At 42.7% G+C, this 26,523-nt stretch overlaps 1 protein-coding gene across 1 annotated transcript; it reads right to left on the bottom strand.

Annotated features, from left to right (window-relative positions):
* Positions 1–17,622, bottom strand: AMD1 (adenosylmethionine decarboxylase 1). The gene is made up of 9 exons (XM_063151009.1): positions 17,078–17,622; positions 7,504–7,590; positions 6,127–6,253; positions 5,551–5,653; positions 4,693–4,735; positions 4,463–4,607; positions 3,367–3,459; positions 3,126–3,281; positions 1–2,162 (listed from the first exon to the last, which is right to left on the bottom strand). The coding sequence occupies exons 1-9, from the start codon at positions 17,206–17,208 to the stop codon at positions 2,022–2,024; spliced, it is 1,026 nt and encodes a 341-aa protein (XP_063007079.1). The 5' UTR covers positions 17,209–17,622; the 3' UTR covers positions 1–2,021.
* Between the last annotated feature and the right edge of the window lie 8,901 nt (positions 17,623–26,523).

Here is a 26,523-nt window from a genome sequence, read left to right as displayed (position 1 = left end):
AACAATTTAAGCGAACTTTTATTGAAGCGTTAAGTTGTGGTACAGATATTTTTAAATGATCAAAGTCTAACACCACAGAAATTATAAACACCATACTCCCCCCATCCTGATCACCCAGATAGCTCAATAACCCATTCAACAGCTTTCATTTTCATAGACGAGGCTTATGCTTCTTTTTCTAAGATGCATTCTCTTTCAGTTTTACTTGAAAAGGGATCTTCAGTCTACTTAAAGGACCTCAAGCCAAAAAAAGTCAGAACAACTGGGACAATGCAAGAACAAAAAAAAACCCCATTGAAATATTGGTCCTCAATATTAACACCAAAAAGCTTTAGTGCCATTTACAGCATGTAATCGATAACACCGGTAAAGAACATCAATAATAGGCTTTTAAAAAAAAATCAAAACGTTCCAACCACTTGATTTCTAACCAAGCAGACTTTAGTTTAGAAGCACTGAAAAAGTGCTTCATTTATAAATACAGAAGGAACAAAAGAACCATTGCATCAAACCAGAAAGAGTCAAAACATTGCAAGGACAAGAGGGGAAAAATAATCTCAATTTTGTTGTTAACATGCTGATCTCACAGCTGTTAAAATCCCAGTATTTGCAAACAAACATAGCTGAAAGTGTGCCAGCTTTTCAAAGCCTGCATTTTAGTCAATACTCATTAAAGTGACTTTGAATTACACACTTTTCATGCTCCATGAATAGCATTCTACTTCACTTCTGTCCAGGTGTCCCAGACAGTTCTTGCTCTATACCTTCACTTAATGCCCTCAAGTCACAGTAAGAGGAACCACCTTAGCAATTAGGAGGAAAAAACAGATGAAGTCACAACAATCAAGTACAACATAAGTCACATGCACAACAATGTCACAGGACTGTCACAAGACAGAGGCATTAGCTTTGCTTGGAACAACAAAATGAAGTGACACTGGACCGGTTTAGAAGCACTCTTTACAGTCCAAAGTGGCAGGTCACAGGTTTTACTGAGAATAATCCAAACCAATCAACACACCCAGACTGGCAAATCCCACTCCTCCACCAGCCCTACCTGCCAGGGCTCAGGAGCACCAGCCTCCTGTTCTGACACAACGGGTGACTGGGACAGAAAATGCCCGCTGCCAATATCAACTTGCACTTTGCAAAGCTGTCACACAACAACACCAAAGCACTTGAAGCCTGGCTCAGCTCTTCCCCTGTCAAGTCTTGGACCTTCATCAAGTTGTGCCATTGCGTGGCGGTGTGACAGCTCGGGGATGTGGACAGACAAATGGCCATTGAGGTGAGACAGTTTAGCCTGCTCTAGTACCGATACCCACGTCACTAAAGGTGAAAGACCAACGCGTCAGCCCAGCTCTACAGGAGAGCTGAGCAAACTCCCAGAAGCTGTATCAGAGCATGGAAAGTCAGTCTGATTTAAAAATAAATCAACCACCACCTGTAGTAGCAAAACAATTTGTAACTGTTTTAAGAAATTTCTCCAAACATGAAAGTGTTAATTAGGAATCAGTTTCATTAGAAATCATAGAAGTTCATCAAAAACTGTTTTAGACTGAAATCACAACAGATTACAAAAAAAAAAAAGGAGTGACAATTTAACAGAGAACTGTCCCCAGTGAGTAGGTTGAGGCTGAAGTCTAATGAGGACGAAAGCCTTGTCTGTGGGGAATTTTTGGTGATACTTGGAGAAAAACTATACTGTGTGCAATTCTACCTGAATCATTTTTACAAGTGTTGTAAAGTTTCATACAGTAAGATTTTTCTACATGCACTTCAATTTCACAGCAAGAGTGGCATAGAGTACCTAAACACAGAAGAGAGCATTCATGCAAGATATCTAACTCCTTGATATAATAATGCATACAATTCAAAATGGTTATACTATGATTACACCTAGGGCTTTCCACAACTACAAGGTGGTGGGAGTGGAAAGCATGGCCCCCTGAATCATTAACTAGAAAGCAACCACCACCTTTTATATGGGATTTCTTTTTGCGCTTTTTCTTCATTCTTAATCAACTGTGCTGTTGCTGGCGATTTTTTGTAAAACTGGTGAAAACAAAATTATAATCACTGAATTGGGCAATCTGGTGATCAAGACGTTTAAACCCCTCAATCTTCTGGGCAGAGGAAAACACTGTGCGACATTTAGAGCTCTGGAAAACAAAAAAAAAAAGTGGGAAGTTACTTTTAAAGCTGTCATTTAGAGATGGATTAGCACACTGCATTTCATATGTGGCTCTTACTAACATATTTCAACACTCTTCCTGACAGTGGAGCAGAAAGTTTCATTCCCAAGCAGTAATTCTGCTCCCTATATACAGTACTGCTGTTCTGTGAACAATTACGGGATGTGGAGCACCTCTCCTATGCACACAGGCTGAGCGAATTGGGCTTGTTCAGCCTGGGGAAGAGAAGGCTCTGAGGAGACCTTACACCACCTTACAGTATCCTAAAGGGGGCTGCAAGAGAGCTGGAGGGACTTTTTTCCAGAGCATGTAGTGGTAGAACAAGTGGCAACATTTAAACTGAAAGAAGGTGGGTTTAGATTAGGTATTGGGGAAAAAAAAAAATCTTCATTGTAAGGGTGGTGAGACATTGGAGCAGGTTGCCCAGAGAAGCTGTGGATGTCCCATCCCTGGCAATACTCAAGGCCAGGTTGGATGGGGCTTTGAGCAACCTGGTCTAGTGGAAAGTGTCCCTGCCCATGGCATGGGGCTGGAACTAAGAGGATCTTTAAGGCCCCTTCCAACCCAAATAATTTTGTAGTTCTATGATTAGCTGAGCAACACTATTAACAGCAGGTGTTCTACAACTGACAGCTGCAGGCAAATCCAGGAAAATGCCAAGGAAAGAAATTATACCTATACAGAACTACATAGGAAGTCATTAGAATTCTGGGACTGGGACACTGCATCTTACTGTTTCTGAAATTTGCTGAAGATCAGATTTAGTACATGCCATAGCAAGACTGAAGAGTGTTTTTACTTTCTAAAGAAACTACCGCTCAAATATAGAGGCAAACTAGAAACTGTTAATCTCCAGTAAAATCTCTAGCCTTGCTTCATTTGTGTCTGTATGTATTTCATCAGCTGCTAAGACAATGCAAGGAAACTCACCTGATTAACAAAGAGAGTTGTCACAAATTTTCCTGGCTTGAAAACCTCCACAACTTTTCTAATCAGGTCATCGTAAGAGGTCTGACTTATGTTTGTTTCAAAACTAACATAAGAAAACTCTGGTTCTGGAGTGATGTGAATAGTCCAGTAAGTTCCCTGAAAAAAAATAAGGTATTATTACCACCAAATATTCATTTATTTTTATTTACCAATGCTAATTATTAATGAGTGCAAAACTTACATCCGATTTCATCCCGTTCATTGAATACCCACAAGGATTGAACATTGTAGCATCAATAACAGAACCTGGTATCAGGTCACGAATTCCACTCATCTGAAACAAAGTCAAACAACTCTGTTTATCATGCATCCTTAGACATGTTTAGATTTACCTCAAAGGCAGAATGAGCATCCATTTAGCAAAGAAGACACCAGAATTCTCCCAAAAACAGGTAAGTCTGAGTACATGTACCACTGTAGATGAGCTTTGTGTGCATCCTGTCACAGCATTAATGGCAGTGACAAGCTGCAGGCAAGGTACCACACTGCCTCTTACAGAGCCCAGCTGCCTCCATCCAAGACAAGGAAACAGCTTGGAACTCCAAAACATATTTGCTTTTGCTGCTGAAATGGAAAACAGAGCTTCTCTTCAAGCACTATCCACAAAGTGAAGGCTGTTTACATTTACTCCAGAGTAAGGATATACTAGTTTATACCCTAGGAAGGAGTGCAATCCCAAGCATTTTGATTTACCACACAGTACCTGAGCTACAGCCAAATCTCAATAGCAAATACAGTGTGAGAAGCAAAGCCTAAGATGGAAAACAAGACTAAGTCAGTGTACTTGTCAAGAAAACTTGCTCACATCACATGACTTCCCCATCTGGGTAAAGGAGGCAAACACATCCAGTTATGCTTAGACCCCAAATCTGCCCTTCCCCTCATCCAAACGGCTCCCTGATTTAACCCTGATACCTACTTAACCTTTGCATTCCTTAGCTCCAGCATAAGCCTTACTCCTCAATCTACATCCTTGAAAGTTACTCAAATTGTGGTTTTATCCCTACTCCGACATTCCTCAGAGTAAAAGCTTCCCATCACCCAAAGCACTGCATATTGTTGCTTTCACTAAAGGAAGGGCATTGAAAACATGATGTTATAGTCCCCAAAACACTCTTGGGTTAAATCCATTTTCCTCCCAAAGTATTAACCCAATACTTTCTATGACATCTCTCCTACCACAAAATAAACCTTGTATTAAAAGGAAAGTGAATGAAGCATTTTGTTGCCCAATTTCCACCATTTCCCAAAATGTTCAAGTTTTCAAGCAAACATACACGAGTGACATCATTTGCAGTAACACCATCTTTCATGTAGAACTGGTCCATAACTACTGGGTCAAGCTCACTCATCAGAATTTCCAGTGTCTGATCAGGCTGATTGGATATCCGACTCTCTGGGAAATCCAGGGTGTACAGGTACCTACATAAAGCACAAATCAAGTATGTAACACTTATTGACAGCACCAGGTTCTACTGTAAAGACTTCAAACATTTCTCATACATACCAGCAATCAGAGTTCATACGCCCCATGCAATAAGCTGCTCCATCTAGACAAGACAAGAGGCCTCCAGTTAATTAACACAGCTGAACATTTATGTATAATATTATCTTTAGTTCCTATTTGAAGACAGGGGCCTTTCACAGAACCCCATGAAGTTCACTGATGCAGTCAGCAGCTGTACCAAATAACCAGGCATTTAACTTCGGGAATGCTAAGTTAATAATCAGAAAAGCAAGCTTCCTCAGAATGGGTCTGCACACCCCAGCTAAGAGGCTACTATCAGGATATTGATATTACAGTTTAGCTATGCACAGAGAGAAACCTTGAAACTCTTAAAGCCTCTATTAAATGCATTTATGATCATAATTTATTTTCAAGTGACTCAGATGAGTACCACAGCTTCCATGTTCCTTCAAAATCCTGTCACTTTAAATTTAAAGATTCTTCTTGTACTCCTAAACTGCATTAAATGTTTCAATTTAGGTTTTAGCAGAGTAACTTCTTCACATTTCATAACACTTCACACATTGCACATAGCAATGTGTGAAAAGCCCACATTTTTCTTCAGTGTATTACTTACTTTAAATTACCATCCTAGCTTTTTAATAGGGCTTTCAGAATTCTGCAGAGTGACTGGAAGTCTGAAGATGACCCCAGTTTAGACTAGGTGTTAAATGTCAAGCTTAGTATAATTAAAATTTTGGTCTTGGCAAGCTAGTATCAGAAATCCAGAAAATAAGTATTGATAGCTTTTGACTTTTATGCAAGGACTGCTGAATTTTTAGTCTGGCAGCCTGTACCTATTGTACTGCTCATCACTTCTCATGTAACATCAACTTTGCTGAAATTGTATCAACTTACTTGGGAAAATTTCATTAAGAAACTCCACTTCTTCCTGGAAATTCCTATGTGGGTACTCCTGGTGGGAAGGCTTCATGAAATTCTTACGTGAATAAAAGAAGCTCTGAAAAAATAAAGGTTCATTTTAGGTGTTGAGTATTATCCATCCATCTTGAATTTAAGAATTTAGAAAAGTGCAAACATTTATCATGAACTTTCACAGGACCCAAGTTTCCATTGTCAAAACACTGCTACCTGTATTCCCATTTCAGAAGCACAGAAATTCAGATAGGAATAACCCTAAGTTTCAGGAGACAGCTTCCTTACAAACTTGTTTTCCACTAGACAGAGTGGGCACAGTTACTCTTAAGTAACTCAGCTCAGTGGCATTTGTTAGTTAGCACCCACTAAGAGACAAATAAAAGGGCAGCTGCTGCAGCAGAGCAATCTTACACTACAGTCTTCCCATTATGGGAAGCATACATAAGCGTCCAGATTCAGAATATTTAATAAAAATGTATATACATTATACTAACACATTTGAAATAGCAGCAAAAAGCTTTTTGAACTTTCCAAGGAAGATTTCTGACACCTTACCTGAATTGAGTCAAACCCACTGTACTCCCTAGCAAGCTCCAACAGGGGAACCAGTGCTTGCAGTAAGAGGGTGGTACCACACGTCTTCAAAATGAAACGTCTCTTGGAGACAAACATGCTACTCTCACTGTAAAAGAGGGGTTAAGAAGATATTCAGTGCTCTACAGAAAACAATCCAGGAAGGAGTTGTTACGTCTTGGTCCTTATCCCAACCAAATGCATTACTCTAAGTGAACAGCATATGGCACAAACATACTTAGCAAATAGATCAAACCAATAGAATGCAGCTAACATTTGAGAGCTGTTATGATTTACCAAAGCAAACACCTGCTCCAAGCATGATATTACAGAGTTGTCACACTACAGGAAAGGGCACACACATTAGACACCCTCAAACTACCTGAGAAATACAAACATGCTGTGAAGTGGGTACACAGGCACAGCTATATGATATGCCTCATAAGCAAGATACAGAAATTAACTATATATAAACTAAGTCAGATACTTAACTACAGCCCAGCTGAACTGGAGATAGGCATTGATGCCACATCCAGGACATCTAAACATGCGTAACAAGTATCTTTTTATCAGGTAACTGAACAACAGGAGTAAAAATTAGCTCAAGTAACTCAGTTTGGAATGCTGTTTACAAATCCAAAATCAAGGTTAAATTTAATCCAGGATGCAGTACAACTAGTTACTCTTTCCAGAATTTTGTTTTAAATATATGAAGCTTGAAGAAACAAGACTTGAACACAGTTTCTTTGACTAGCTTGCTCTTAGCACAACCTTGCCCTCAAGGCAATCTTTTAGAGTACAAGAACTTCAGTATTTGTAATCTGAAGTAAACCAGAGAATGTCAAATGTGTCTGTAAAGTTCATGTACAAAAAGCAAGAAAGTATTTTGCAAGATGAAAAACACATGGCAAAAGTAGTGTCCTTACAACTAACTGCTGCACACACAACAAAAATTGCAGGGTTCCAGGAAAGCTACAGTTTACAGCTGGAAGAGCTGTTCCACTTGATTGTGTTTATGCACAGCTAAGGCTGATCTACCAGTAAGGTTTTTTTGCCGATCTATAAGTGACACCTACAGCCTATTCTGCTGAAGTAATACTCTTTTTAAATTCTGTACTGGGGACACTTTACCCATGGACAAAATTAAGTGATGCCACCACAGCTCTGCCCATCCTTTTGGTTAAAGGGAAAGAGAAACACAACTATGAAGAGATTTGCACCTCTGAGCAGGAGATCCCTGCAAATTGTAGCCATCAACCTGCCATTAACTCAAGATTGGATTCTCAGCCCAGTGAATCACAAATGACAGCTTTCGCTTTTTCCTTTCCTAGGGACTAAAAGAATGAGCCAATGCCTTACCTGAGTACATAAGCTTCCTGCTTGTCAGTTTTTGTCACACTTATGATCAAACAATGCACATTCTCCAGAAGTTTGTCCCACTCAATCCTGTGAAGAAATTACAGAAGAGCACAAACAACAGGTTAAACAAACCAAAGCTTGCTGAAGCCCTGGGTAAAAAGTCCGAACAAGACCAGAGTCCTGAGTTACTGGATCTGTGAGCACAAAATGGGAAGAGCTTTCATACAGGGACTGATTCTCACAATCCAGTAATACTCCATTCTTTGCTCTTGATGGCTCGGTAGTCCTAAAAATCTGTTACCATGATCTGCTGCATGTGAAACCTCAAGCTTCTAACCAGGTGAGTCAGGATAACCTTAAATCCTGCTTTTTGCTGAAAAGCTAAAAACAAATATATTTCAATGGCCTGAATTCAATGAAATCAGGATCACAGAATTCCTTCATACAGTGCAAATTGTAGCTATGGTAATAGAATTCCGTATGGTGGCAGAGGTTTAGTATTTCAATTCTTTACTTATTCATTTCACAAAGAATCTGAAAAAAATAAGCAAAAATCAAGGGCTCAAGTTAAGCCAAAAGGCTTTCAAGTACTCAAGAGAAACGATGGGCTTGCAAAAAAACTACTTTGGTTGTCACTTCAGTCTTGTGTCTACACCAGACTAGTAGAATTCAGTGTAGTCAATTTCGCTATAAATAAGACAGGAACAGATACAGCTTCCTGATGTCACAAAATTACACGACTGCCAACTGTCCTACTTCCCCCTGCCCACAGCATATTCCACCTGCAGGTTTGTGCTGGCTCTTGTCCTCAGAGAAGTCACGATCCAAGAGATTTACTAACCCAGCACAAAACTAAGCTGCTCATCAGTAGAGCTGGAAAAACTGCAGGAGCTAGGAGCACAAAAAAATTGCCAATTTTTCATCACCAAGCAAGCTCAGCTTGCCCATATAAAACTGTCAGCCTAATCCTTCTTCAGGAGGCAGACCTCTCACCCTTTAGTGACACTGCAAAAGCCCTGTCTGTGGCTGTATGCCAGGACAGAGCACTCACTGTTAATTCCATCAACACACTTTCTCCTGCAGCCACCAGTCTTTCCCCTCAGAAAACTGGTCAGTTCATGAAATTGAAGTTTTAGATTCTGTTACAAGTATAATGAAATAATCCACATATTCTTTAGCCTTTCTGAACAGTCAGCAAATAAATGCCTTAACTTCTCCCTTAATTAATTAATTCATTCAGGAGAATGCCTTTTGAAACTGAATTCTGTACCATTAATAATACCTGAGGACTTTCCCATTTAAAGTACAACAGAATAGTAATATTCATATATATGATTCAACCAGAACACACATTAAGAAAATCCCATCCATTTAAGAAAATCCTATCCATTTAAAAAACACTCATAATCAATGCACATCTGATTAATTTAGAAATTCTGTAGTATAACCAGATACTTAAAATCAAAGTGAGGTTTACCCCAGTTAGTGACCCTTGATGAAATGCTTTTCTGCAAACACAGACATGACAGACACTCAAATCTCCATGTCAAATTAAAAAGGTTATTTTGAGTGCTCAGCTCAAGTCCCACACATTTACTCAGCTCTATACTTATGTCATTGACTGGAGTTAGCTCTGTTCCTAAAACTCAAGTGGCTGCTCACCTTAAAAAGGCTGGTAAATGCAAAGAGTGAAATAGATACAATATAAACTATCTTCTAAATGCTCCTGGAAAATCATACAATTTTGCTAGTAAGAGTACTAAAGGATTAACTTTTCTCTGGCTCCAGCCTAAGTCTGCCAGTCAATCTTCCTGTAAATTGAGCTAGGTAACGTATTATATTGTTCAAACCATTCCAGCATCCCTACCACCATCTTATCTGCCATTAAATAAACACCCAGAGTCTGACATTGCGTTTGGGAAAGGTGAGGAAGAGTTCCCTGATGCTGAGCTGTACTAACCCCATTTGTACATTACTACAAATCTGATTTTGTACTTGTCCAAGCATTAATGGGCATGTAGCTATCTTAGGCTTTGCAAGAGCACACGTCTCAGCCTTCACAAGCTTCTTACCCGGTCAGACAGTCAAAACCTCAGCCTCAGGCAGGCAGGTGACCCTTTTTCTTTAAGCACCACTGTAGTGCAGCTCTGTGCAGGCATTTCAGGGAAATGTCCATGCTCCAGACACATTAGCAGAGGAGGATGTCACAAGTCTGGTAGTTCAGTGAGGGGTCAGTACAGCACCAACAGTGACTATTGTGTGTGAGGTGCAGAGCCCACAATGCAAAGGAAGCCCTGTTATGCTTACTGGTACCACAGTTGGTATTTAGGTACCATGGCTGAAATCTGCAGTTGCACAAGACCTTTGCATATCACAGCTTTGCTCAAGTGCTCACTATCATACTACAGAAACCACGGCTAAGCATACACTAAATGCTGTGTTCAGCCTTTACAGAAATAAAGGGCCAGGTCACAATTTGTCCTGTCTGGAGCAGCACTAAGGAAAAACGCTACAACTTTAGAAGCAGACAGGATGCTAGGCTTGCTCTAGAAGCATACATAGACTAACAAAGGGTTGCAGCACCCAGGATGAGACTTGGCCACATTAGGGAGAAATTCTGCAGGGATACTGGCCTGTATCTGTCTGCATTTTAAAGCTAAGTACAGAAAACTAAAGAAAGGCTGGATTTGATCCAACATAATCTATTTAAACAAGATGACCTTAGTATTTGGCATGTTCTATTGTTTAAAGCACAGCTAAGGAAGAACATCTGGGACTACTTTGTCCCAAGTAGATTAAGTTCACTACAAGTCTAACTCTTGTATTTCTTCCCCCCCTTTTTTTTGTTCCATATAATTGTCACTAGCTGAGACAAACAATATCTACACACACTTGAATGAAGAAACAAAATCAACCTTTAAAGTAGTATTTCAATGGTTATCACTACATCTATTGCAGCTATTCAACAATTAGTAAAAATCTGCTAAGTTAGTAATTTAAGTATTTGAGAACACTACTAATTTCATAGCTGAGTTAAGTTTTAACTTGGAAGCAAAGCCTGCAACTAAAAAAGGGTACCCAAGTAAGACTGATTCTCAATGAAGTGCCATCAGAACAATGCCAGTTTGGAAATTGCTTTCCTATACTCAAAAGTCACAGGGAGCTCTTCCTGGAAGCAAGTTCTGCAGCAGACCTGCAGACACTGACATGAGACTGACTTCTCACTTATGTAGGCTCACAGACCACTTCATTCCGAAGTTGAAAGATCCCCTTTCCAAATTTTCAAATAACTGCTACTTATCCAGAGTCAAATTAGTTTCTTGAATGGGCAAGCACAATGCACCTTAAATGACTGCACCTTCTCAGAGAACAGCAAATGAAAATGGAATACATCTAAGTCAAGTGTGAAGAACTGTCCTTGTTTAAATGGTAAAAAGCTATTTGCTCTACACCTGACTAGCAGAACATCCCAAAAGGGAAGAAAAAAAAAATCAAGCTTAACAATTTACTCCTATACCTGCGTTGTAATATTCAGTGCCTTTCAACAGATTTTTTACCAGAGTACAAATAAGCTCCATTCAAACTGCCAACCAGGTATGTGTAGGGAAGAGCTATTATAATTGAGAAGTAGCTTAATATAAGGAAGTATGCTTCATGAGTAGTCAATAGTTCCTCTCAACCCAGTTCCAAAGCATCATATCTGCTCCTTTATTTCAGAAGGAAGTTTTCCTTGACAGATAAAACCATGCTTTTGCACACAAGTTATTGGCCTCTTCTGAGCCTTTACCTTCAGGGGCAAAACACATTCTTTAACAGGAGTCAAGCACACCAGGCACAATACTGCTGTTTCAGGCCAACTGGGAATGCGCTAACAGCAATTTGAAAAGATTAAGAACTACATCAAGCACTCTTTCCTATCAGCAACCAACAGCCTCCTCAAGCACACCACCCCACCACCAGGAACTTGCTAAGGCAGCCAGACAGCACTGTGAAGAACAGCTGTATTGCAGTAGGGCAGGAATTCTTAGGAAAGAAATCATATGGAACTTCTAAAGACAGTTTAAGCTACATACATACTCTTGCATAGCTTTTCATTAAATAGAACAGCTGACAATTCTATAGTACCATAAGGTTTTTAATCTTGACTAGGTAAGACTTTGTTCTGCAGTTGAATGCTTGACATTAAAACAAAGTCTTACCCCTACCTGTTACCTACTAAGTGTTTTTAGGAGCCACATAGGTATCAGTTACCTCATTAGCAGGCTACAGTTAAATAGGCAAATTCCTGCCAATACCACCATCCAGACAGCCTAAAACTGTCTAAACTGCCTACACAGAGGGGAGACAGCCAAGACACATGAAGCTGGCTACACATCAACGTCAGCAGAGCTGGAACATTGCTTTCAAGCATCCCAAAACAAGCAGCAACAGTACAAACCACACAGAAGTCACAAGCATTTTAAAGCACCTCTCAGCAGCTTGTGTATTTCTCTGCACACAGCTGCATGTGAATTATTACCTCTTAGAAACAAAATTTAAAAACTGCTGTTTAAGATAGGTTACCCTGAACCACAGCCTGAGTTTAGGCTAAGACCCTTGCAACATGATAAGTTTACATAGGCAATATCTGTGGGGTGCACAGAAGTGTCACACCCTCTATATGCTCTGAGCACAGATACACAGAGACTGCCCACATCTCCCTTATCCTAAATCTAAGAAGCCTTCCAGGGACATGCACTTAATCTTGAGAGACAGGCACCTGGGTGGAAAACTGCATCCACATTGAAAGCGACTCTATGCAGTACTACTCACAAAATCCTTCTTACCTACAAAGTCCCAAGCCAACTACTTAGAGCATCCCTCCCAAATGAAACCAAGATATTTCAGCAATGGCACAAAGATGGCCACAGCTGGGCTCTGAAGGCATTACATTTCTCCTCTTGTGGGTCTTACACCACTATTGCAGTTACATGGAATGGGGACTCCATCCTTTACATCCAAAGACACTCAATGGGTATTCCCAAGTCTCCTATCCAAGGACATCCCAAGTGCTTGAGGAAGCATGAGCCCCAGGAGGCACAGCAGGATTTGACAAGCAACATTCAGGGCAAATTTGAGTGTGATTTTCTCCAGAAGGAGCACACAGCAAGTATCTACCAAAAGCCCCAAGCCTTCCTGTTCTCCCGGCTGAGCAAACAACCATTAGGAACGCCCTCTGAGGAAGACACCAAGAGCTGCTTATTTATTTTCTACAGAGTCTCACAAGGGCCCAGACCTTTGCCAGCCAGTGAGTACCCAAATGCTTCAGCACTTTGATAACGTAGGAAAATGTCAGAAAGGCTTCAACTTAAGTCTTCACTTTCTGCAAGCAGGAGCAGAATCACTAGAAGTGAGAATAAAAGGGCTTGTTTCCATCGTGTGAAACCACTCTTTAGGTACAGTTTCAAGTAACAAGAAAACATTTTACCAGTAGTTTTGAACCAGATCTAAAATCTAATTGATATCCATTCTGATAAGGGGAAGACTGCACTCTACATGACGTTCTCCAGATAAGCTAGCATCGTCCATAAAAAAAGCCCCACAAGTACACTGGGATAGAGGCTCATATCTCAGCACAGCCCTGTCTTGTTCCCAGAGTCCCTCCAGGTTTGTTCCCCAGCACGGCAGGAGCAGATCATGGCACAGCACGCTGCAGCAGTGAGCTCGCTCGGGCTACAGGGTGCAGCACACCGCAAGGATTTGCGGGGCTCCTACCAACCCATGAGTGCCTCAGGGCCTGGGAGCTTTCCTGGAGCACAGATCACAATGTCCTATCGGTGTCACCCCATACTGCTCATTGCTGCAGTTTTCTCCAGCTTGTGTCTCCACGTAATATAGACAAATAAGAAGCAGATTAAAAGTCCATAAATAAGCTCAATTTCACAGTATTCCTCAGGGCTGAATGCTTGAGATATGAACTTCTAACACTGGCATCATTTATTTATGGTTTCAAACTTCTGTAAATTCGAGATCCTGATAGTCCTTCAGATGGAAAATGCATAGCTGCACACCATCTGAAGGAATAAACAGCTTATTTTACTGTGGGGAGAGTGAATGCACTACACAGTCACCATGGAAATCCAGGGCTTGCAGCAAGTTTTCAGCAAACCCTGTTTTCCATATAGAGTTTAAGGCTATTTTTTTTAGGAAAAAAGCATAGTGAGAACAAGCAATAAAATTACAAAGCATAGTGAAAACAAGCAATAAAATTAAAGCAAATTATTTTGAGACCACAAAAAAATTAACTTCATTTCACTACTGGACATAAGCAGGGTAGGCACACTGAGATGCTTGCCAGTAACTATATCAACCACAAGACCTTTCTGCATAATTCATTAACAAGTGAGCAAAAACACCCCAAAACTTAATAACCAAGTAAAAGCTCAAGTTCCATACTTTTTAGCTGGGACCTTTATTGAAGGTATTAATTTGACAAAGATCTTTCTTTTCTGAAACACATTATACATAATCCAAACTTTTATCCAGAAAGCGAGTTTGCCCATAGGAGGGAAAAAATGTGGAAAAAGTCTCAGCTGCATCTGCTCAAGATATCCAGCAAAGACTTTAAAATATCTAATCCCTAACAAGCACACACAACATGGAAATTTTTAGCTTTGAACACCAGCTTAGTCATTCAGTAGATGAATGGCTCACATTTCACTACTAAGCAGGTATTACAATACAAAAGGCAAGCTCAACTGGTTTGCAACTTGATTCTAATTTAGCTATTGTTCTACAGTTTCAGCTTTGATTTCAGATTCTGTTCAACATAAACTAGTCCATTCAATCACCTTTAAAGAATTAGCATAGCGGGATAGATGCAAATGAAAGTCCTGAACACAATGTATCAGCTGTAACAGGTAATTTAATTCTGACAGTTTTCCAAAAGAAAATGTTTGTACAAGGTCATTTCATGCTAGAAACACTTTCAGACATGTCACAGTTTCCTACCAAGAAAAGCAAGCACCTTAGATTAACATGTTGTATTAAGAGCCAATTAACACAAAAGTCTTCAAAGCCTGCTCACAGCACTGACACTGTGTTAAAGACCACACGTTCAACAGTTAACAGTTTTTATCCACTCTATTAAAACTTTACAGCCTTATCTAAACCACACAAAGGAACTATCCCAGTACCCACACTGCAATTACATGAAATGCTCCGGGTTTAAAAGTTAAGTTTGCAGTTTTGCAAACACGAGTCTCAGCTGACAAATGGAGCACCAGAGCACGAATGCGTCAGCGAGGAAAGCATTTGCAGAATGCCGTCTCTAAACTACATCTCCATATTAACACAAAGGCAAACGAGTACTTTTGCAATCTTTCACATTTTAAGTCAAACACTACAGGACTCCTTCAGCATCTAAGGGGCTCACATCATTTGCAAGTATTTTAGCTAGGATTTTCCTTCCAGGATTGCCTGGACATTACCTATACAAGCTTTTACCCCGTACCTGCTACGCCACTAAGCCTCAAAGAGCTATAAAACCACATTTGATGACTTCCATGTTAAGTACATTATTCAGAAAGATCTAAATAGCTTCACAAGTCAAAGTTACACAAGCAAATTACCTCAGAGGTAAAAATACTCCGCAGTGCTTCTGGTACAAAAAAAAAATGAAGCTTCCACTAACCATGAGCATTCAGACATGCACACACATGGGCTATTCATTACTTTAAAAAAGAGGCAGTTATCTGCTCACTGCCAATTCAGATCTGTGAATAGCTAATTCTACCAATATATGCACATGGGAAATTTCCCGAGAAATACCAAAACAAAGGGAAAAACAAATAGGATACATCGCTGAATGGAGATCATTAGCATATTCCAAACATTGAGAGCACTATTACAAGCTCTCTTGCCCAAACTCTGACAAGAGACCATTGGGTAACAGTGATATGCACAAGCAGATCTGGATACACTGAGAGCCAGACCCTCCAGCAACCACCCGAACCTGAACAGCTGACCATACTGAAGGTGAACTACTCACATGAGTATAACCTTCAGATTTGCCCTGTTTGCTTAGGACAAGCCTACCTTTCCCAACTATGTCAGCTGATCCCACCTACATACCATTTTCATTGTCACTGCAATAAAAATGAACTCGGCCATAGTTCTGCAGATTTTGCTTTGTACTTCAACCTTGCAGCTACCATTTTCTGACACTTCCAGAAGAGTATATTTTGTGGATCTACAGCTGGACCCTCACAGTCAGAGGTCTAAATATTCCACAGAATCCTAGAATGGTCTGGATTGGAAGGGGCCTTAAAGACCACCTAGCTCCAGTGATTCTACGCTGTCCTCTCCACACCACAGTACCGGCAATGTGCAGCACAGACGCCCCGTGCCCAGCAGGGCTCCCGAGCCGCCCGTGCGCCGGCAGGTGGCCATCGGGCCCTGCGCTAACAAAGGCGGCGCGGGCGCATTCCCGGGCGGCGGGCGGGGAGCGGCGGGAGCCGGTGCCGAGCACGTGCGCCGGGAGCGGAGCGGGCCCCGGGCCTTCCTTCCCCCGCCGCGGGCGGCGCCGAGCGCGGCGCCAGCGCATTCCCCACATGCCCATTGGGTGACGGGCGCGGCCCGGCCCTCCGCGGCGCCCCGCTCCCATTGGCCTCGGCTCCTCAATGGGGGAGAGCGACGGCAGCGGCGGCGCGGCCCGGGAGCGCGGCCAGGACACTCACGTGTAAATCGCGGCTCCAGCCACACTTCTGCCGGGGGAGGCGGGGGCACTGCCTTCCCGGTGCCTCCCTCGCTCCGGTGCCCACTGCACCGCTGGGAGGCACGGGAAGGGTCCCCGGGTGCCGCCTGCTTCCCTCGGCGAGAGCCGCTCTATGGACCTGTCCGGCTACGCAGTGCCGGAGGTCGCCACCACACCGGCCATGTGAGAGGGAACCATCGACCCTCTCCACGACAGCCACTGGGAGCTCCCTTTCCAGCTTGCATTACTGGGAAGGGGGATTCCTGAGCCCCCGCTGTCCGCAGTACGGCACGGCCAGGGATTTCCCGAGCCTACTCATCCCGAAACTGGCCGTAGGAGCGGGACGAGCCGCCGCAGAGCGGTGGGCGCCGCCGCTGTGCCCCGGCCGCCAGCAGCACTGCGACACCGCGCCCGCTCCCCCCGCGGCGCTCCCGGCACACGCCCGGCCCCGCGCCGCGCTCCGCCGCCACCGCCACATGTTGCCAGCGGGAACCGCGCGGGGTTGCACGAGGTGGCGGCGCGGAATGGCTTCCGTCCCCGGCACCGCCACCTCCCGCCCGCCGGGACGAGGGGAGCCTCCCTGCCCGAGGGTCTCTGGAGGGCGGCGGAAGGTCATCCCCCGCGGGGAGATGCTGGGGCTGTCACCGGGAGAGCGGGAAGGCGGCCGGCAGCCCGGGAGCCCAGCCCCCACCGACGGCCACCCCGGAACCTGCCTTCCCCCGGCGCGGCCGCCATCGTCCCCCAGAGCGCCGCCACACCCGGGCCATTCGGGGACCCTCCCGCCCCGCCGCCGCCGCCTCTCCCCGCTCCGACCCCACCCCGCGCCGGCCGTTCGCGGACCTGGGTATGGTGCGGAGGTCGCCGGACCCCTTGCTCTGGTGCGGCTCCTGCTTCGCGGGCTGCTGCCGGGCGAACCACACCTCCAACAGCTTCTCGGTCCCTTCGAAGAAGTGTGCACCGCTCTCCTTCATGGTGAGACAACTCGGCAACCAACAACCACAGAAATTAAACGACAACCAAACTGCCGCCCCCGGCCGCCACCGTTCGCTGCTGCTGCACGGGCCGCGCTGCTGCCGCCGCCGGGTCCCAGTCCGTCCCGGGCGGGTTTCACCTTCGGGGGGATTTGTGTAATATTAATCAAAAAAAAAAAAAAAAAAGGAGGAATAAGTAGAAGAAGGAAGGATTTTTTTTTAAAACGGGCGAAAACCACCCGGAGTGCGCGGCGGCGGATGCGGCGTGAGCGTGTGTGAGCGGGTTACAGTCCGAGCGGGGGTGCGGGCGGGCGATGCGGTTCGGTTCCTTGTAGTCCGTGTGTTCCCCTGTTACAGAGAAGAGCGTTGAGCGAGCGCTAGCTAATGTCGCCGGCCATACTGTGTAAGCGAGGGGCCACTGCGCACGCAGCCGCCTTTATACCCCCGCAGGTAGCCGCATCACGCCGGGCCGCGCTGCACATTGGGCGGCCGCCGCTCCGGCCCGCCCTCCCCCGCTTCCCATAGGTTGGCGGCGACGCCCATCAAGGCATTTGCCGGTTCCTCCGGCCCCTCCCGTTGCAGCCCTCCCGCCCGCCGGCCCGCAGGGAGCGGGAGACGGAGCGCGGGCGGCGGCGGGCCGGGGCAGCGCTCGGGCCGCGCTGTGGCGGCCGCACCGGGATCGGACCGCGCCGGCCCGAACGTGGGGGGGAAGCACGGGCTGTGGTCGGCAGGGAGCCGTGCCAGGGCAAGCAGGGCTGAACATGGCCTGGAGACGGCGGGGGAGCATCCCCCGAAACCGTTCGGCGCGTAGCGAGGGGCGAGCCCGAGAATTTGGGCTCTTCCGGGGCCGCGGCGGCAGCGCCCGCACCCCGCGCTCCTTCCCTCTGCGCCCGCCGTAAGGCGCTTCCCTCGCTCGTAAGAGGAATTCAGCCGAGCGTTCAGGCGTAGTTCCCGCTCCCTTCGCCCCTTCCAGGAGCCCAGCATGTGTGACCGAGAAATGGGGAGTCACTGGTACGCGGGTGTGTGGCACAAGGAGCGAGTGACCGGGCAGGGCATGTGCATCTGTGCGCGCACGCTGGAGTGACCGCGGATCTGTGTGCGCGGGTCCTGACAGCCTGCGACTCCTTTTTCTAACATTTAGAAGAAATTGTTGAAAACCACATATGTCTATGGTCTCCTAAAGCATTTTCTAGCGATACTATAACACATTATAAACTCAATGCTGCAATACTCCGTAGTCTGAGGAAAGGCTCGCAAGTGACCAAAGAAAGAACAGAAAATCCCGTCTTCCCCGAAGAGCCTACGGTACTCGCACTACACGGGACAGGCAGCAGCAGATGGCTGGGGACAGATGAATGAGTCCCTGCTAGGAGACAGTGAGACAGTATCGGACGGCATAATAGGCAGTGGGCTCTGTCCACCAGCGGAGTGAGTCACTGAGCCAGTGAGTCATTGCCAAGGCAGCTGGACGTGAATCATTCCCTAGGTAGCTGCTTGCCGCTGTACGCTCCCATGGCACAGCCTTAATAGCTGGCAGAGAACCATGTTCTCCAGTGCTGGGGCTTCACTGGCTTTTATTAACTTAGTGTGAGTTGTGACAACTCTAAATAAAAAGGGTTTTCCTTTCTCAGCCGTTTTTCTGTACCTCCATGCTGCCTCCTTCCTTGTGCCAGTATGAGCACTTGCATGGCTGTGCAGTGGACTGCATCAAGTTTAATGCTGACTACTTAGTTTTAATGATGGTTAATAGTTTTTAATTGTGATCAGCTTTAATTTGCATCAGTTTCCCAAGGCAGTTTGTGTCCCAGCTACATAGATGCTTGTATTGGTATAAATAAGAAGTTGTGCTTGCTTGGGCACGCACATGAAATTATGGATGGGGAGTGCAGGACCACTAGTTTCAGTAGTCACAATAGATTAAATCTGCTTAAAGTGCTAATAGCACTACATCTGAGAGTTTATGGATTTAGTCCAGCCATATTCCACATTTACGTTTAATACCAGTCTACCCATCTTTCTTGCTAGATGTGTAGTAGTAGTTCCTAATTCTGTCTTCTGTTGATTTAATGTCCTCTCTAGTTTTCAGTCAGGTGTTTGATCCTACTTGCTGTTTGCAAGCGATCTGTGTGACACTGCTCCAGCCAGATGTGTCTATTTCTTGTCATGGATCCTGTCTCGTATAGAGTTTCTGACTTCCTGATCTTGACTATGCTGTGGTCTCTCAGCGTTCTTGGACCACGTGCTCACAAACTTCATAATTTCCTGAAGTCTTGACAGTTCTCTTTTCTGCCCCCTCAATTTGTTCTTTTTCTGACTTTTCCAATTCAGAACTTCGCACTTGCTACCAGACAGACTTCACTACAGTCAGAGTGGCCCCAACCCAGTAGCTGTGACTGTTGTCCCTTGGTTTTAAGGCACACAAATTCCCTGTAAGAATGCTTCTGAGATATTTCAGAGGAGGACAAGATTTTTTAAAAAATGAAGTACATTCTTTTTTTATTTCTGGGAAGCGTCTCAGTGGGATGAATAACCTATGAAACCACATGAAGTACTTGTTTGAAAGTTTAGAAAGGGGCAATGCAGCTCAGTATCACCAGCTGACATAAGGAGGGAAGTGATCTCAACACTGAGTAAGATGGAATAGTATTTTTCCTGATGTGTTAGAAAAGTAGCAGGGTGATGTTGTATATTTGAGGCCAGATCACCTAAAAAGAGATTTGTATTAATGCTGAAGGCTACAGGCTTTCCTTCATGGGAGTCTGGATTGCTGACAGATACACAAAAAACAGGTGGAGGAGGGAAAGGAGGGAAACAGTGAAAGCTCTTTTTTGAACTTGACTGACAGCTAGACATGAACAAAGTATTGTCTGAGAGACAGGCTGAGGTTTCAGGAAGGACAGAAGGAGATTGTTTTGGATTAGGGGGAGGTTCTATGAGTCAGTGTTGGAAAGATGTTTGCTGAATTCATGTTTACAACTGAGATTACCCATAGATAAAAGGCAGGACAGGAGCTGAAGGACCAACAGGTTTGAAAATATCCATTCAAAGGGGTTGCACTAATTTAACTAGACCAGTTTTGAAATTGTTTTGATAACATTAATCAGGCATTTGAATCTGGAGGAAGAATGGCTTGGGAAGACAGGAAGGCTCAGATATCATCATATGATTGTAGACACGGGGCCAAAAGTTGTTTATGATCTTGTTCCTTTGTAGTAATCTGCTGGCACAACAGGCTGTAACTGGCCAGGTACATTGCCCTGTGTGCAGGAGGAAATTCTGCGTTACAAAAAACCTGTGGTGACTATTGTTGTAACCCCTTCTTTTTTTTCAATGTTAGGTGTGTTACCAAGCCCAACAGTCAGAGTTCAGAGGTTCTGCATACCGAAACAGAGCTTCGGGGCAGTCAGAAACAGAATTCAAGCCTGTATGGTGCTGAAGCTGCTCCCCATTTTCATTGCTATAACCAGCTGCAGAGCACAGAGCTCACAGAGTTGGTGTGAAGCTAACTTACCCATATTGGTCTTATCCATATTCTTGAAGGGGGTAAGTTTGGTGTCAACAAATAACCATGTCCAGAATGAAAAATGAGAAAATACGAATTTATTTTTTTTTATGGAAAGGACAATGATGAATTCTGTTTTCTTAGCCAGTCTCTTTACTCTTTCCCAGTAGCACAGAGGAACTGTAGACTTGTGGAAATTTCTCCCTAGGGAATGCTTCTTGTGTAGAGGTTTCCTCACTTTGGACAGCTATTTTGAGCAGCTGGAATGAACCATAGGAGACTGTGGCAGCAAATTTAGAGCAGCCAACTTACACGAGAGGCATTGCCAAGAAAAATTGAGATTCGAGTGTGGAATTAAAGCCGCCTTTACCAGCCCTCCACCCACCGGGCAGTAACGGGTCGTGCTCACCCTTTGTGAAGGAGAACATTCCTTGTTAATATTTATGTAAAAGTTATATTAATGCTAATTCTCTGCATCTCTGCTATGTCACTGTGGAAAGCAAAAACTAGTGTGCTGTGAGGAGCAGCACTCTCTTAGTGTCTTCCTCAATTGTTACAAAAGGAACAGGAAAGCAAGTTGCTGCAGAGCCAGTGTAGGCATAGACAAGGCATGACTTTCAAGGCATTTTTTCACTTCTTTTAGAAACAAAAGCATTCATCCCTACTATTGCCAACCTGGCCCTGCTCCTCCATTTCCATTTTGAATTACTTGCCCCGCTTCTCAGGTTTCTGCTTACAGAAAGGACAGCAAACTGCAGCCAGCTTCACAGTTCAGAGAGTCAAAGGTCTCAGAACAGAATTTCTCAGCAAATCTGGGCTGTTCTGCTACATGGTAGCAATAGAAACTGTCATAGCAAAAAGCAGAAATTATTTTTCAGTAATGGGAGCTATTTTTAGCTCAAAATAGTGATTTCAGCACCTAATGCTGTTATTCCCTATTGAATAGATGGATTTATTACCTAGAACCAGGAAACATCCTTCTAAATTAAATGAGGAAGGTAAATGTGAAGAATTGTCCTGTGAAACAATTTTCAGGGTGCCACTATGATTTCCTCTGCAGCTAGTTCAGATTTGACTGATAGTTGTAAGTGTAGTGCTGTCATATGATTTATCTCATGATAAATTATACTTGCTGACAAAAAAAAAGAAAAAAAAAAGGAAGTGTTGACAATTAAGTAGCTCTTATAAAATTTTGAATGTATGAAATTGTAAAGCAGAAATAGCATAACTTTAATACTTGGACAGTGTATGTCTTATTAAAAACATTAAATTACTTAAGCTTCTTAAGGTTTAGTTTGTAGATCCAGTTGCAAATATTTGGCTAATGGAATAATCAATCCATTACATTTGGAAAAGATGAATTAAATGAAAAATTTAGCAATTTCAATTTTGTCCCAAGTTTTACTTGCTGCTAGCTAATATGTGTTCTACAGGCCTGGATATCATGGTGATAGGCCATAAAAACTCCACTGCTGAAATTAGCCATCACTTTAATGATGGGTGTGAAATTTGCTCCTCTCCAGCCACCAGGCAGTAGACCCATGAGCTCACACATCAGTTCCTTTCAGAAATGGGGTGAAGAAGATGCAGGGTCTTACATTCATTTTCTTGATTTCTGTTCTGTCCTTGTTCTGAATGCTGCTTTGCCCCACACTCCTGCCGTTGTCTAAACTGACTTTACTCCCACGGTCAGTCAATGCACTCATTAAAATCTGAGGCAAAGCATTCACTTCAGATCAGTAGTAAAGTGCAATTTATATTTTGTCAAGATTATCTTCCATTCGTCTGCACTTTTTATTGCATAGCACTACAGTCCTTTTCTTTATTGTCTTTAGTTTACGTCGATGAAGAATCTTTTTTGTTGTTTGCTTTTCATATATTTTTGAAAGTCTAATTCAGCCTGACTTTTGGTAATTCTCACTTTGTCCTTCCTTTTCTTCATCCCTCAGATAACATTTCCTATGTGCTTAAGCCTCTTTGCCATTTTGCAAATGTTTTGGGATTTGCTTGTGGTTATTTATTCAACTCTCTTCAGTAAAACTTCTTCTGCTTTCTTGAGACAAAGTCCACATACTTTAATCCTTTTCAATTCAAATAATTGTATTATCCTCGATATTTGAATTCCTCAGTCACTGACTTCACAAATAAGTTCTCTGGTTTCTCAAAGCTTGTCTTTGTGAAACTGAGAATATTGTTTGCTTTTGGATCTTCTGCCAAATCAATTTTTACCTTACCAAATTGTTGTTCATCTGTCAAAGCCCCCTTCTGTCATTGGTCAATGGTATTGCAATTACTATCATGCTTATATAGGTTTTCATATGCATTTGATTAATGAATGTAATACACTGAATGCAATTATGAATTTAATTCACAAATAAATGTTTTAGTTCACAACATAAATGTTTTATCTTTATCTATGAAGTTTGCTTAGGAATACCTTTAGATCTGTTGTAGCTACGTTCAATTTTTATTTGTACCTAATTTACTAAAGATATTACATTATTCAAACAAAATCTAAACCGTTACAGCTGATCTTCAAAGTGGGACTGAAGAAAGAGAATTGGGTAATCCTGTTTTGTTTTTTTTTTAATTGTTATTAGTTTTTCAGTGTTCTAAAAACTTGTGTCAGCCCTTACTTTTAGGCAATTAGAAAGTATATGGGAACTGTTGCTTGAGATGTCTTGTAGTTGTGTTCCTGAAAAGGCTCACTTAAATCTCCCTGAGAAGATTGTGTTGCTGAAAAAGAGAATTCACACATATGAGCAAAACTCCCACTTTCTCCCCTTCCCCAGTCTCCAAAAGCCCCATGTCATATCAGTCATTTGAGTCCAGTCTAAAGGAAGTCAGTACACAAACTCAGGCCTTGCTCCTGCAAACGTTTACACATTTACCTTTTAAACTAAAGTGGAGTCAACAAAAGTACACAAATCTAAGAAGCAATTAATGTACAGAAGTATTAGCAGGCATGACAGAATGAGAGAGCCAGGCTTCTCTTAGCTCCTCTGGAAGGAAGGAATGGTAATTTACAATATTATCTACTGTTTTCTCTTACCAGGGTACAGAATAATCAGAAGTGACCTTCAGAGAAGGGGTTCCAGGGAGGAAAATGAACTGTGCCCTTTCTCCTCATCTTTGATCTTCTTGTCAAACCAGATTTTTTTTTCTGCTCATTTTTGCAATAGGAATTGAGGCTGCCATGTGCTTTGCCTTCTTCCCTCCATCTGCCCATGGTGAGAGACCAGTAGAAACATCACAAAGAATAAGATGTATTAGTTTAATTAATTAATTGTGTTGGCACAATTAATACTAATTAATTAATACTAATTAATACTGATACAACCAATACTAATACTGTAGTTTAATACTGAATGAACATATAAGAGATATTTATTAAAAGTTTATGTGTCTCATTTCCTTGATTATTAACAGTTCATATCATAGACCTTTTCATTATCTTCTGATAAGCAGCTCAACTAAGAAAGGTGCAGTAGGCAAAGAGAAGACAAAAAGTCTGTTTAAAAAAAATCCAACCCCCAAAAGGTGATTATATTTTAAAGAAGAGATAAAGCTCCAACCTTTAAAATACTCAGCCTGGGCTGCATAGAAAACTTTGTTTGAAGGAACCAGCCTGGGAAGGATGTGATGTAAACCACATGGAGGAGTTTTGCTTACACAGAGCTACAAGGATGCATCTCTTTTTTATGATCCCATATACAAGGCCTATGGTTAAAGCTGAAAGGATTCTTCTTGGGGACACAACACTGAAATGCATGTTTCTCCCAAGAGGACCTAGGTGTATCTAAAGTTCAGTTTAAAGTTATGTTCCTTTTGTTTTTGCTTATTCTGTGTTTGAGGTAAAGCAAGTTCATTTCTTCTAGACTTGATTGAGGAAAGCCAGGCTGACTCTCCTTTATGCTGGTTGCTTCTGCAGAGATTGATTGTGAGTGATTTATAATCAGCCTTCCACAGGGAAAATTTCATATGTTTATCAGAAAATTAATGAAAACATATTTATATAACTTGTAATTGCTTACATTGTTTCTAATTGCTCATTTATATAAAGAAGGGATTTACATTGGTTATATTATCATCAATTTTAATAAGCCTAAGCATAAAAAATCATCAGTTAGGTCTTAAACTAATTAGATTTATTAAAAAATAATGAGATTTCAGACATTAATAAATTGGGATTTGACCTCTGGGATATTTGTCAATGTGTACATTGAAAATTTCAAAACTCTAAAATGAAGTGAAAAGAAAACTTGAGGCTATCACATGACTAGAAATACAAATATTAAATTGAGACACTGAGTGATACTGATAGGATAAAAACAAAATGGCTCTTTATATGGCTTTGGGCACACCATTTCATCCAGAGCAATAAAAAACCTTTCTTATATAAAAGAGGAGTAGGTACCAGATTTAATATATAATTAGCTGATTTGCAATTGAAATAATTTATTCTACTCTGTGTGACAGCATCATTTAAGTATCTCTATAGTAGCATTCTCTGTAGACAATGCTAGAGCTAAGCTGCTGTCAGCATTTCAAAAATAAAACCTTTAAACAAAGGTTGTAACTGATTTTTGAAAGTTTCTCTAAGATAAATTCTCTAAGATAAAATGAAGAGAGCATATTTCTGGATGATATAAAAAGTGATCTGGCTGTTTTGGAGACTGGCAAAGCTATTACACAGTGTTGTGCATAACTGGAGCTCATCATAAAGCCCAACAAGGTGCTGTCCAAAAATATCAGTTTTTCATAACTGCAGCCTTTTTTTTTCCTTTTATTTTTTTCCCTGTGGATCAGTAGTTCCTAATTAAGCTGGAATCTACTTTGTGTCCTTCCCTTTCATAAATATTTCTCCAGTAGTTTAATACTGCCCCTCCCTCTGTGTTTTCAAAATACTAGCTAAGGTCTAAATTGCACAACTGTCTTTGACTGCAGCTATGCCAGCTGTGGTGGAAGATGTACACTGAACTTTTATACTTACTGCTAACTGCAGGTGCAGGAGCCTTTTTGTCATTTGGTCAACAGGTTATCTCTCACCAGTGATTTCAGTCTCTGTGTGCAATTATATTATGGCATATATTCTGCCTGGTTATGAAAATGCACACCTTAAGCAATACCATCAGTTTAATGATAAAAATTTGGGGCTTTTTTTCTTAGCATTTGGAACTTATAACACACAGTCATGGAATCATAGCATGGTTCGGGTTGGAAGGGATCTTAAAGATGATCTAGTTCCAATGCCCTGCCAGTGGCATGGACACCTTCCACTAGAACTGGTTACTCAGAGCCCCATCCACCCTTTGAATGTTGCATGGGGCATCCACAACTTCTTTGGAAAACCTGTTCCAGTGCCTAACTACCCTCACAATAAAGAATTTATTCCTAATATCTAATCTAAACCCACCCTCTTTCAGTTTGAAGCCATTGCCCCTTGTCCTGTCACTACAGGCCCTTGTAAAAAATGCCTCTCCAGCTCTCTTGCAGACTCCTTTAGGTACTGGAAGGTGCTGTGTCCTTGGAACCTTCTCTTTTCCAGGCTGAACAACCCCAACTCTCCCAGCCTTCCTTCTCCTTCTCCTTCTCCTTCTCCTTCTCCTTCTCCTTCTCCTTCTCCTTCTCCTTCTCCTTCTCCTTCTCCTTCTCCTTCTCCTTCTCCTTCTCCTTCTCCTTCTCCTTCTCCTTCTCCTTCTCCTTCTCCTTCTCCTTCTCCTTCTCCTTCTCCTTCTCCTTCTCCTTCTCCTTCTCCTTCTCCTTCTCCTCCTCCTCCTCCTCCTCCTCCTCCTTCCCCTTCCCCTTCCCCT

This window comes from Melospiza melodia, chromosome 3, assembly GCF_035770615.1.
Source record: "Melospiza melodia melodia isolate bMelMel2 chromosome 3, bMelMel2.pri, whole genome shotgun sequence".
NCBI classification, from domain to species: domain Eukaryota; kingdom Metazoa; phylum Chordata; class Aves; order Passeriformes; family Passerellidae; genus Melospiza; species Melospiza melodia.
This window is presented reverse-complemented; position numbering and strand designations above follow the sequence as displayed.

What these genes read in the sequence shown, in the direction of transcription:
- AMD1 (XM_063151009.1), bottom strand. Translation starts at nt 17,208, where the DNA reads ATGAAGGAGAGCGGTGCACACTTCTTCGAAGGGACCGAGAAGCTGTTG. An exon ending in GACCTCCGCACCATACCCAG is followed by an intron (nt 7,591 to 17,077) that starts GTCCGCGAACGG and finishes ATTTCTTCACAG; the next exon opens with GATTGAGTGGGACAAACTTC. An exon ending in CGTATGAACTCTGATTGCTG is followed by an intron (nt 4,608 to 4,692) that starts GTATGTATGAGA and finishes TGCTTTATGTAG; the next exon opens with GTACCTGTACACCCTGGATT.